Here is a 14,041-nt window from a genome sequence, read left to right as displayed (position 1 = left end):
TAATCTCTGTACTAGTTTGTACAATCAAATTCTTCTTTTGTTCCCATCTCCCAAGAATGAATTTATTTCGATTTGGCATCCCACATTTAAAGTTGCTTTGGATAAAAGTGTCTGCTAAATCAAATGTAAAAGTTACATTTTCACATCAGACTTGGCCAAGACTATAACCCTTCTGGTAATTCTTGGCCTGTTTTTTCAGTAAACTTTTTTGGGTATTTGAACCAGGCATTATGACATTGTCTAGAATATCTAAAACACAGAAGAAGCAAATGTTCAGTTTTAATCAAATAGTTTTTGAAAAACTGTTCCATATTTGGTCTTAAATGTGACCTGTATTTGAAAACGAGTTCTGGTCTTTCACCGTTGTCCTCTAAGCAATTTATGCAGCTTAAAAAAATGTAAATTTTTTACCCATGAATAAAATCTAACCCACAAATATTGTATATTTTCTAAGATTTAGGCCCTAAAACACACTGTTCTATAAATCCTTCCTCCATCCCATCAAAATCTTATAATATTATAGTGAACAAGTTCACATGATTTTAGATAATAGGGTAGTACTGAGCTAAAGGGTCCCCGGAAGTTACTGTCCCCTAAATGTAAACAAAAATTAGCACTTTCCTAAGCACACTTCAAGAAATTAGTTTTTGGCATAAGTGGGGATGAATGGATTTGCTAAGATAGATGCAAAAAGCTGGCCTTTATGGACTGCTTTAGTCACAATAGAGATGCATTTGTAAAACATTCCAGTACTAAAAATTGCAGCACTAAGATGTTCCCCGTTCAGTTACTAATAGCATCTACAGCTTTTCTATGAGAGACAATATGAAATGCCAAAAGTGACTGAAATAAACAGGAAATGGGAACACCAGTTGCCAAACATGTGCCCAAAGTTGATTAACATTACTCATCAATATACAATTAAAAAAAGGATAATCGTTTCTTTCGTAATACACTTTGGAAACAGAATAAAATGTTTTTATAATAATAATTTTAATAAAAAAAACACTTCTTTTAAGGGGGTTATTTAGATCTGTTGTACTCATTTATGAATTCTTATGAATATTTAATGATTTTCAATATTAAATCATCACAAGTTGTTGCTGCCTCTAGGGACAATATGAGTATTAACATCCACAGATTATGAAGAAACTATATTCAGTGTCAAAAATTCAGACAGCATGTAGGGTAACTGAATCCCGATAATATTTCCACAGCAAGGATTTTTCAGGATTCTTTCTATCCATGATCCAAACAAAAAGGTCATTAGAGAGTTAAAAATGTTGTCATCATTTACTCACACATGTGTGAAAAACGACTTTCTTCCATGAAACTGGAACAAAATGAGATGTTAGGCATGGTATGTTAGTCTCATTCACCATTCAGGTTCATTGCATTTTTTTCTCTCCATACAATGAAAGTGAATGGTGACTGAGGCTGTCACTCTGCTTAACATCTCCTTTTTTGTTCCACAGAAAAAGGTAAGCCATATGGGTTTGAAACAACATTAGGTAAGTAAATGATTGTAGAGATTTCATTTTTCTGTGGATTTTTCCTTTAAAAAGTGCTTATTTCACCTTCTCGATTATCTCTATTCACCCCGTGTACCTAAGGGCTGGTAATCCACAGACTAGAACAATTCTGTCTGCTGCTGAGTCACTGAATTAGTTGCAATTACTCTGCGTTGACAGCAGCACCCCGGAACGATTCACTAACTGTGCCAGAAACAAATTACTGGAGTGAGACAATTGAGATTAGCAAATGACATCTTCAAAGTACACCAAGAGATTGTAAATTAGAACCAACTGTACTCCGTGAAGCACATTTCCCTGACAGGAAAAACATATGTTAGATGACTGCAGCAGGTAAGGTTCAGTATGTCTGGGCGTAACACAAAGCAGCTTGAGTTCCAAGTTCATGAGTTTTACATCTGTTGTCAAAGCTACTCTAACCTCAAAGATTCATATGTGGCATAATTCTTTTCTTAACAGGTTTCAGTTTTCTCATTCACCTAACTGCTTTTTAGATAAACAAATGTAGCTGGGAATGTATGTGACTAATTAAGGTTAGAGGATTAGCATAATTTGTGGGATGTTGAGCAATTCAGGCCAAAAAAGAAAGAATTGAGAACTACATACCTTAACTTAAGTAATAAGTTAAATACTAACCTAAAAATTACATATGTACATTTATTACACAGCTCTCTGGAATACTTTATTCTGAATGATCGAATGGTCAATTGCAGGATTATTCTGTCAAATATTTTTGTACAGTTAATGAAAAACTGTATATATTTTTTGGACATTGTCCCAGGAATCCAATTTCCTAAATAGCTGTGCTATTTTTTTTTTTTTTTTTGTCCATCATAATTTCAACGACTCAATAAATCAAATGTATTGTGTTTTTTATTTGGTAAGTAGCTGTGTATAAGGGTAATAATACATGACAATGTACAGTAAGTTGCACAAAAACCCTTCAGTGTGACACAAGACCCCTGCACTTTACATATTTTAAAATAATGTAGAGTGACTGCATTATCCCTCACATTTAATACAGTGTACTTTATTACTTTACTGCCAGCCTCATAACATGGTAAAATATAAGGGTGTATGTAAGCAAGAAGACATTTAATACCTTAAGAACTTCATATACAGCTGACATCACAAGTTTACATAGACCTTAGCCAAATACATTTAAACTCAGTTTTTCACAATTCCTGACATTTAATAGTAAAAAATCTTTCCTGTCTTATGTCAATTAGGATCACTGCTTTATTTAAAAACGTGAGATCTCGGGGGCCTGGGTAGCTCAGCGAGTATTGACTACCACCCCTTGAGTTGTGAGTTAGAATCCAAGGTGTGCCAGTGACTCCAGCCAGGTTTCCTAAGCAACCAAATTGGCCCGGAAGTCACATGAGGTAACCTCCTCATGGTCGCAATTAGTGGTTTTCGCTCTCAATGGGGCACGTGGTAAGTTGTGGGTGGATCACGGAGAGTAGCATTAGCCTCCACATGCGGAGTCTCCGTAGTGTCATGCACAACAAACCATGTGATAAGCAGCACGGACTGACTGTCTCAGAAGCGGAAGCAACTGAGACTTATCCTCCACCACCCGGATTGAAGTGAGTTACCGTGCCACCACAAGGAACTACTTAATAGTGGGAATTGGGCATTCCAAATTGGGAGAAATATTATACAAAAATGTGAAATGTCAGGATAATAGTTCAGCAGAATTCAATAGAATTATTTAGTTCAGCTTTTATTTCTTTCATCACATTCCCAGTGGGAAAGAAGTTTACATACACTTTGTTAGTATTTGGTAGCATTACCTTCAAATTGTTTAACTTGGGTCAAAACTTAAGCCTTCCACAAGCTTCTCACAATAAGTTGCTGGAAATTTGACCCATTCCTCCAGACAGAACAGGTGTTACTGAGTCAGGTTTATAGACCTCCTTGCTCGCACATGCTTTTTCAGTTCTGCCCACAAATTTTCTATCGGATTGAGGTCAGGGTTTTGCGATGGCCACTCCAGTACCTTGACTTTGTTGTCCTCAAGTCGTTTTGCCACATATTTGGAGGTATGCTTGGGGTCATTGTCCATTTGGAAGACTCATTTTCGACCGAGCTTTAACTTCCTGGATGATGTCTTAAGATGTTGTTTCAATATATCCATATCACTTTCCTTCCTCGTGATGCCATCTATTTTGTGAAGTGCACCAGTCCCTCCTGCAGCAAAGCTCCCCCACAACATGATGCTGTCACCCCAATGCTTCACGGTTGGGATGGTGTTCTTCGGCTTGAAAGCTTCACCCTTTTTCCTCCAAACAAAACGATAGTCATTATGGCCAACGAGTTAATTTTTGTTTCATTAGACCAGAGGACATTTCTCCAAAAAGTTAAATCTTTGTCCCCATGTACACTTGCTAACTAGTCTAGCTTTTTTATGGCAGATTTGGAGAAGTTGCTTCTTCCTTGCTGAGCAGCCTTTCAGGTTATGTCTACATAGGACTCGTTTTACTGTGGATATCGATACTTGTCTACCCGTTTCCTCCAGCATCTTCATAAGGTCCTTTGCTGTTGTTCTGGGATTAATTTGCACTTTTCGCACCAAACTACGTCATCTCTAAGAGTCTGAATGTGTCTCATTCCTGTGCGGTATGATGGCTGCCTGGTCCCATGGTGTTTATACCCATGGCATTTGGAAATCACTCCCAAGGATGAACCAGACTTGTGGAGGCCCAAAAATATTTTTGGCTGATTTCTTTTGATTTTCCCATGATGTCAAGCAAAGAGGCACTGAGTTTGAAGGTAGGCCTTAAAATACATCCACAGGTACACCTCCAATTCAGTACACCTCCAATAAGAAGCTAATAGGCTAACTGTCTAAAGGCATGACATCATCAGTGGCATAGATACAGTCTGCAAGGAGGTTGCCACAATATATTCAGTCATATGCAGAAAACGGGGAGAAATATCTGATGATGGCATTTTTACAATAATAATAAAAAACCAGGTCGAAAAGTTATGTAGTTTTAAGCACATCATACAATGCCAAAAGTCCCAGAACTGAATTCGTTTGCTTGCCAACTGAAATAAAATGTCTGCAATCAATTTTGGAGAAGATGAGAACCACACATCAAAACATCAAATTTTTTGAAAAAATATTAAGATCTATCAGACATTTCTAATTTTCCTCATAAGTTTGATTGGATAACTATGGTAACTGATTTGTTTTACCCAATGATGCATTACAGAATGCATCCATAGCAGTTGGTGCACATTCTCTAGATAAAATATGTATTTTTTATTCTGGCTCAAGTAATTTAACAGCCCCACTCCCCCTCTCTCACCATACATTTTCTCTATGACAGAAAATGGAAAAAAGTTAATGATATAATGTATAATTTGTTCTTACCAAAACTCTCAGGGTCCTCTTCCCACATGGTCAGCTCTTCCTCTGTTAGCAGAAAGTATTTGGAAACCAGTCTTCTGCCGATTTCTGTCAGTGTTTGGTGTGTAAAGAATGCAGTCTTTATTTTATGGGCCTCCAGGCTCTCTGGTTTACTGTCTGGAATGCATATGGCAAAATCACTTCAATATACAGTTGTGCATATTGTTCAACATAATTGAGAGTTCATTAAAACATCTATGAAAATATGCTCATACAGTCTATTAAGATCAGCAATAAAAAGAGTGACATATTTCTTTATATCAGTTTCAATCTCTATCCAGGGATCCGCAGTCATGACTGAACAATTTGGGAATCCGACTGCATTACAAAACATCTCATCAATTCTCCCATGCCCTCTAACACCTGAAATATTTTCTTGATGTCTTTAAAGGCTGTTATTCATTTCCCATTTCACATAAGCCAGAACTTTAAAATGAAGTCTTAGCAAGCAATGAAGTCATTACGCACAGCGGTGATGGTCTGCCTACCTTCAATGTTCTTGGCCGGTTTGTAGGCATCGTTTTTGACGATCATCTTGATGAGGTTCATGCACTGTACAATAAAGCGCTCGAAAACAACCCCCTCCCCTGCCTCTGTGAACACGTAGCTGACGGCGAACTCTAGCGAGTGCTGAATGAGGGGGATGAAAGGCCACGGGTGATATTCCAGGAAGTCCAACAGCTAACAAACAGCATAAGAGACTGATGTTAAACTGCAGTTCTTTTGAGTAGAGCATGGCACAAAATCTGTGAGAGTGAAGCACTCAATATGTCAAGTGTAAGTGGCCAACCGATTTTATTTGCCCTCTAATTGAACTTAAAACTTTTAGACTTACAACTTTGGTGTACAAAATGACGGTCTTCTCCAGCTTTTCTCTGCAAAGGCTGTCTGGTCCAACTTGCCGACCTGCAAAAAGTTCCAGTTGAGTTATAAAGGTGAAATGATGGAAAACGTAACCCTGCATCTCTGTATTTAAGATATATCCCATGAGCAATAGTGCTGTGCTAAATATGAGCATGATTGTGATTGTACAGTCTGTACAGCTGTACAGTAGACATGAGGCCGCAGGTATGGTATATTTCACTACAACAGCACGATTGCGAGTGTGATAGAGTTCTAAAAACAAGAAGATAATATTGCGCAACTTACATTTTAGGCACAATATGACCAATTATTTTATTTATTTTTGCTCCGCTAACTGAAATAGGTTCATAAGAATCCAAAGCTGAATCAACCATTGCATGTCACCATGCAATACACAGACTTACAGCCTGTCTGGAACATCAAATTTATTAAAATGCTCATTACTAAGCTTAATAGATAAATTATTTAAACTAAGAGAAATATTTCAAATCCAAAAGCAGTAGCTCCACCTGAGTCAAACTTAGAAGACACTGCTGGACACTTATCTGTTTTCTTACAAGTCAGCACTCAGTGACACTGTGTGATAGAGCAGGGTAACCTTTCAAGGGGATTGGGCATCAATTTCTCGGTGCAGAGAAAAATGAAGAAATGAATAGATCCCAAAAGCTTGGTTTATTTGGGGGACCTTATCTGGCCCAGAGTTTATATTTCACATTCTGTTTGCTCATAAGCTAAGTCTCTCATCAACGGCGAAATACCAACAGGCCGAATGGACCTGACCTGCGGCACAGACGGGGGAACATATTGCCTGTGATATCAGCAGTTGATATCAGCTTGCTTTTGTCTCATCTGTTGATACAGAACTCAGGCAATGAGCCTGGGAAAAGCTGGACACAGAGTCTCCAGGTGAAAAAGGATGCAGATACGGCATTATTGTGTTTTGCTTCAGCTGAATATTAGTTCAAATTTGGATATTTTGAAGCAGTGATCTTTCAAAAATAAATGAGCACTTCTGTTGAATTTGCAATCTATACTAATCTCAATGAGAATAATGAATGTATTCAAAAGTTCTCTTTGTAATACCTCTTAAATATTCTAACATTATTTTGGATTAAGCTGCAGGAAAGATCATTTAAATATGTTGTGTAAGGAAAAAGCAATAATAACATAAAATGCACAGTTTATTTTAAAATGTAGGCACATAAGTGATAAGTTGTATATTGATAAATAACATTTATTAAATTAATCCATTCAATAAAACCAATGAAATAAAAAATAATCAGGAAAAAAATGTTTTCCATAATCAATATCATATAAATAAACTCCGTAAACCAAGAGGTGCCCAAACTTTTTTTTAATCAAAATTGATTGAGGGCGTGGGCCGAAAGTAAAAACTGCATTATATAAAAGTTGCCCTGGTTCCCTTCCTTTATACACCTTAATGTACGTACAAGCATGGCTTGAGACAGCACGTATTTCAATGTGCTTGAAAAACTTTTTAAAAATTCAAATCAATTCTACATTACACAGTCTACATTTTAAATATGTTCTAGTTTTTGTAATGCAATAATAATAATAATTAAAACAGAAGTTAAAACAAAAAGATACATTTAATACAAGGAGCTGCATTAATTAATTATTCCTTTCTTTTTTCCCTCGGGCCAAATCAAAGGTCATAACGGGCCAAATGTGGCCCGCCGGCCCTGGTATGGGCATCTCTACTGTTAACTAATAAATTACTCTGTTCTCTCATGGTAAGTTGAGGATTAAAACAAGTGAATTCAAATATTCAGGTCTCCTAAATCATGTAGATACCATATCATGACAACACATTACCAATAATACAAAACCACTTCATTCCCTAATGGGGAATAGCTTTGAATGGACTTTTAAAAGTTTAAAAATTGACTTAAGAAAAAACTAATATTTAAATTCACAAACTGTGTATCAAGATTCTACCAAGCAAAATATTAACTACTATGGCTCATGGAGACCAAATTCCAGATTCAGCCGAACCTTCAACCAAAGAGTTTGCTAAAAATAAGACCAAATCCATACAGTAAAATTTCCTGTGTTGACATATTTCCTACTGAATTTGAAACAGGAATTTGTTTGTTGTGACGCATCAAAGGGCACGGCAATTTTTTTTTGGCAATTTTAAATAGCCAATGACAATTTTTTTTTTTTTTTTTTTGCGAAAGCCATGAACAATGATTTGCTACTTGCTGGTCGGAGGCAGATGGTTTTAGGGGAAGGGACATTCTCATTCCAGGGAACATTTGACTGGAAGAAAAAAAAAATCAAGTGTTGTGCAAGAGTAGTCGTTAATATTTGTGGCTCGGTTTCCCAAAAGAGAAAGTAAAAGCCACAAAATTCCAAAAAGCTTTATTCATGGGCTCTTTAACATGAGCACAAAAACCAATGGCTTCTGGACATACTGTAGCACAGTATTCACTACAAGAGTTAAACAAGTCTGAGAAAATGTATAAAGCCATAATAAAAGTTTAGGATTCCTGTATCAATAGGAAAAAAAAAACTCCCCATGTAACTCCTCTCCAAAACAATAGTTGAAAAACAGTTTTAGAATATTAAAAACAAAAGCATGCAATACTTACAACATTCTAAGAACTGCTTTAGTCTCTCAAATACTGCATTGAGGAAGCCCTGGGGAAGAAGACAGAGATGGCAAATTAAGCATTGTTATCAGATGTGGTTAATGTCTTTGAGATCATAGCTGTAACAGCAAAACATCTATGTTTTCTCAGGTCATAGTGAAGGCCGCTTTGGAAGAAAGTCTCAGGCAATCTTAACCCAGGTTTGGGAAAGACAGGCCGTTTACGTGGTGGGATGGAGAAGAGATTTAGAGAACTCCTGCTGTGCCAGAACACAATCATAGCACGGTCGTTAAATATATGGAACCCATTTGATCAACACGAGATGCAAGTAACCCTGTGCTAGCAGATAGAAATTACAGCACCACAAACAGTAAATTACAGCTATACTTTGATCTTAACACTTCAACTTGGCCTTTTATAAGTGACAGGACAATTGTCTGTAATTTTCAGGTGTATGTATAAATTGACAATAAAATCATGTAGCCTATAGCACATAGAAGGGATGGTTCATCCAAAAATTTTAATTCTGTGAACATCTTTTGACCTTCATGTTGTTCCAAACCTTTGACTGACATTCTTACGTGGAAAACAAAGGAAAATGATGAGCAGAATGCTAGACTATCATTAATTTTCATTGCATCTTTTTTTCCATACAATGGAAGTGAATGGAGACTAAGGCTAACCTTCTGTTAAACATCACCTTTTGTGTTCCATGGAGGATAGATTTATTTAATTTTTGAGTGAACTCTCCCATGAATGGTGCGTAATTTTCTGATGAAAAAAATCTGGGTTCCCACAATTAATTTTCCAGTCATTCTTGATAATTGGATAAGGATAATCATCTGTTATATATATTCTGTTTAATTCAATTCAGTTTAATGTGCAAAGGCAACTTCAAGTTAGCCAATCATAGGTTAATATCTCAAAAATAAGTGTACACACTGTGTGACACTATCAAAAATTTACTCTGTTTAAGCATCCCATACAGCCTTACCCAGCAACACTGGCTCAACCAATAATGTGAGTTTGGGGTAGTACTATCCATTTGTTGATCATTATTTCTGCAATTCAATTTGGTGAAGCTAGTGGCAAAGAAATCACACAGTTCAAGTTTATGTAAAGACAATTTGTTTTATCTTAATGTTTCAGTAAAATACCAGAGAATCAAAGGTGTTGCACAGAGAGCTGGAAAGGCATCAGTCAAACACACTAAAGATGTTCTGTGTTTGATAAGGACTTGGTAAAGATGAATCGAGGATGAGGAGGACTAGGGGAAACAGTGGATATTTTATGATAGTGACTGCCTGGCTTTGAGCTGAAAGACTACTTTAATGGCCATGAGTCTCAAGAGACATCAGAACTACAGTTCTATTGGGAGAACACTAAAATTGTGTAGCTCTGCTGTTGACGGATAGCCAAAGGCTGCAGCTTACTGAAAGTGTTCTATTTTGAGGTGTCGTCTTGCCTAAATGAATAAACGATGCAGAGCTAATAGGTTTAAATTCAAAATGTCAGATGTAAAGACTCTGACATTTTGAAAATGTAGTCACACAAATAAAATGTAGTCATCCTGTCTACAAGTCAGGGGATCAATGTATGAATAGATAAACATGCCTAAATCTGAGATCTTTTTTGAAGCAATAATGGAAGAAACTAGAATCTTTCTGGACTTGTGTAAATTGTATTAATCTGTGGTATGTTTTCTGTTTGATTTGAAGTAGTGAAATAAATAAAAAATATCTGACCAGATAGCACCTATTACTGAGAGATACAAGGCACTTTTTAATCAACAAACTTTCAGCCAATAGGTTATAGGTCAACTATAATCTTATAACTGGTCACCATTTCATTTAAGTAAAAGCACCTTTTTGCCTTCACTAGCTCATTTTAAATGGCCCAACAGTGTGACAAATGGGCTTTCACAAATATTCAATATTCCAATTATTTAATATGAGTTCACCAAAGCTGCATGCATAAAAATTAAATAATTAGCAAAATTCTGTTTAAATGGTGTTTAGATGGAGTATAGCATGTCACACTGCAGCATGTATTCATGCCAACTTCTCAAATCACATCAACTACCTTATAGATATCCATATATACTGTGTGTGTGTGTGTGTGTGTGTGTGTGTGTGTGTGTGTGTGTGTGTGTGTATTAAACACATTTTAAACCTCATTGCAACACCCATTTAATCAAATACATCATGTATTGTTGCCTTTGAGAGACTGCAACAAAAACCTTTTCTTTGCCTGTCATTCTTTTCCTGCCTTGTTCAGTTTTTTTTCTTTCAAAGACTTTATAAGTTTTAAAATGGATTACAGCAATGCAATGTGAAAATTATCTTTGATCAGCGAACTCCCACAGTTGCATTAAGACATGAAGGTACCATATGGGCTTCCTGCAGAGGCTGGCTGCACTACAGAATGTGCTGGCAAACCCAGACTGTATCATATAAAGCACTAACAAAAATCTAATATATCCCATTTAAATGCAACATATATATCCTTAATAATTCTTAAGGGTCAAAGAATGGCGAACAATCTGCAGTGCATTCAAAAAGTAATCAGACCCATTCATTTTATTTAAATAAAATGCTTTAAAAAAAATAAAAAAAAATCCACATCAATCTACACTCCTTACCCCATAATGACCAAGCAAAAAACAGATTTGTTTTTTTTCTTTAAAAAAAAAAAAACTGTAATTACATTATAAGTATTCAGACCCTTTGCTAGAACACTTGAAATTTAGCACATGTGCATCCCATTTCTCTGGATCATCTTTGAGATGTTTCTACACTTTGATTGGAGTCCACCTGTGGCAAATTCAATTGATTGGACATTACTTGGAAAGGCACACCCCTGTTTATATAAAGGTCTTACAGCTGAAAATGCATATTAGAGCAAAAACCAAGCCATGAGGTCACTGCCTGCAGAACTCAGAGACAGGACTGTGTCGAGGCACATATCTGTGGAAGGCTACAAAAATAATTTGCCTGCACTGAAGGTTCCTATGAGCACATTGGCCTCCATAATACTTAAATGGAAGAACCAGGACTCTTCCTAAAGCTGGCCGCCCTGCCAAACTGAGCAATTGGTCACTCTGGTTGAGCTCCAGAGGCAGGGACTGGTCAAGGTTGAAGGAAAGCTGAATGCATCTCAGAATAACATTTACATCAGCAGTTACAGAAATACTCAAACCAGCCCATCTGGCACCAACAATCATTCATCCAATGAACTAGTCAGCCAATCATGTGGCAGCAGTGCAGTGCATAAAATCATGCATATATGGGTCAGGAGCTTTAATTAATGTTCACTTCAACCATCAGAATGGGAAACAATGTGATCTCAGTGATTTGGACAGTGGCATGATTGTTGGTGTCAGACGGGCTGGTTTGAGTATTTCTATAACTGCTGATCTCCTGGGATTTTCATGCACAACAGTCTTTAGAATTTACTCCGAATGGTGCCAAAAACATCCAGTGACCGGCAGGTCTGTGGATGGAAATGCCTTGATCAGAGAGGTCAACAGATGGACAGACTGGTTCAAACAGACAAGGTCTATGGTAACTCAGATAACCGCTATGTACAATTGTGGTGAGAAGAATATCATTTCAGAATGTTATTCTGAGATGCGGGTTGGCACTGTTTTTGAGGCAAAAGAGGGGCCTACACAATATTAGGCAGGTGGTTTTAATGTGGTGGCTGATCGGTGTATGTTTTGCATGGAATATTCATCCTGACCTATTTTTCCCCCAACCCGGGAATGAGCATGTCATTTATGCAGAATTAATTTTTAATGTCAAAGCTCCATCATCATAACCTCAAGCTGGTTTACCTTTATTACTTAATTTTACATTTTTTTCCCCCCTCCAAAATGAGCAGTGTTATGTACATAAGCAATAGCAAACATTATAATGAAAAAGTCTATGCAAAACAATGCAATTGCTGATAAAGCTAACAGAACTGAAGTGGAATGCTGAGAGCACAAAAGTTGTTTGTTAAGAAGAATACATTTCTTGCAGTTTCAAGATTTTCCTTTATTACCACATGATTTCTTTTTATTAAAAATAATCCATTTAGGATATTCATCTCTCTCAGCTATTATGCACAAATTATAATGTACCTTTATTTATTGTTTGGAATATCCATACACTCACCATGACTTCCATGTTGTTATGTGGCTCAATAAATCCATGTACAGTCAGCTTCCGAAGAACTGCAAAATGTGAAGAACCAATAAAAAACATATTTTTTTAGACCCTGTCTACACCAGACACAATCATTCTAAATAAAATGCAGATAGTACGAATCAATAATGTGTGAGCTCAAGTATCCTTTAGCAACAATTAAATGGGAAAATGACTTTATTTCAAATGGAAATCCACTGGTATAAACAACTATTTAATTATTAGGGCAGGGCAATTTAACACTGATTTCTGCAATTAATATTTTAGTGCTTAAACAGTAAAAATAAAAATTATGAAATGCAGTATTTTGTTTTATTAAATTTTTTTCACTGCCTTAAAGTTCCCTAATGTTTTCCTTCACTTCCTGTGGCTAAAAATGGCATATATAAATTTCCAGGAGGTACTAATTGTACTAATAAACTAATTGTGTGGAGTAGTGCAAGCTTATACATTTAATATGACACATTTATATAGGGGCATAATAAACACGAAAGCAAATTTATGGATTTATTTGTCATCTTGCCAATAATGCTTGATATTAATTGAATCCCATTTGATCCTATTATTAAAAATGTCCACTGGAAAATGGCAGAAGAATTTGCCCAACTTTTAATTGCAGCATGTCCACTGATTTTATGGCATGTATACATGTATTTGTTTCAAAGATTTATACATGTAAAAATTTGGCTAACTCTATCCGCAATTTTATTTAGAAGTTTAAATAATTAAATAAAATGATGACTAGCCAATTTCTTGCAACTTCTTGTTTGACAAAGTATCAAATAAATATATTTATTACTATATTTGAATGTTTGTTTTAATCGATTGAAAGCCATAATAATAATTATTATAATGTTATTGTTGCTAAAACTGCATAAAAATGTGATAAACAAAAGATTTCTTGAATTCGTAGACCAGAGACCAGAAATATTTCAAGCTGGCTTTAATGTGGCAGTTATTTAAATATGTAACAAATACAATTCATGGCAGAAAGATTCAAACATATGATAATTAGTAAGTAAAATTATTTTAAGACAGGCATGAAAATAAAGTGGGTTGAGTAGCTCTGCAGCGATAGAGCAAGGCATCTGTCCACTGTTGGCATAGTTTAACGCAACATGCTTCCAGTGATGACTGCATTTATGATTATAATTGGAAAGATAGGCTTTTGACGCGACATTTGCATCTGGTGAAAACAGGGTAATAGTTTAGATCACAGTCATGAATAATGATTAGCTACTTGCTACTGTTAATCAGAAGTGGGTAGGATTGGGGGGGTGGGTAATTCTATTTCTAGAGAGTATTTGATTGGACAAAAAGCTGTGTAGTGCAGAATGAGTCATTATTATTTTTGATCTGTTGTCCTAGATGAGAACGATTGCAAATGTTAAACGTTATTTCTGCTAAAAGTGAAATTTGCCAAGT

At 36.1% G+C, this 14,041-nt stretch overlaps 1 protein-coding gene across 3 annotated transcripts in view; it reads right to left on the bottom strand.

Annotated features, from left to right (window-relative positions):
• ipo11 (importin 11) overlaps positions 1 to 14,041 on the bottom strand; it is a 180,953-nt gene that overhangs the window by 125,829 nt on the left and 41,083 nt on the right. For all 3 annotated transcript variants that reach the window (XM_052107933.1, XM_052107935.1, XM_052107934.1), the window contains 5 exons: positions 12,587 to 12,645; positions 8,430 to 8,478; positions 5,786 to 5,856; positions 5,439 to 5,631; positions 4,915 to 5,067 (listed from right to left, as the gene is read on the bottom strand). In XM_052107933.1, coding sequence (XP_051963893.1) covers positions 4,915 to 5,067; positions 5,439 to 5,631; positions 5,786 to 5,856; positions 8,430 to 8,478; positions 12,587 to 12,645 — 525 coding nt within the window. The remainder of the gene's footprint in view (positions 1 to 4,914; positions 5,068 to 5,438; positions 5,632 to 5,785; positions 5,857 to 8,429; positions 8,479 to 12,586; positions 12,646 to 14,041) is intronic.

This window comes from Xyrauchen texanus, chromosome 37 (genome assembly GCF_025860055.1).
Source record: "Xyrauchen texanus isolate HMW12.3.18 chromosome 37, RBS_HiC_50CHRs, whole genome shotgun sequence".
NCBI lineage: Eukaryota > Metazoa > Chordata > Actinopteri > Cypriniformes > Catostomidae > Xyrauchen > Xyrauchen texanus.
The sequence above is the reverse complement of the archived record's forward strand: the minus strand, read 5'-3'. Positions and strand labels throughout refer to the sequence as shown.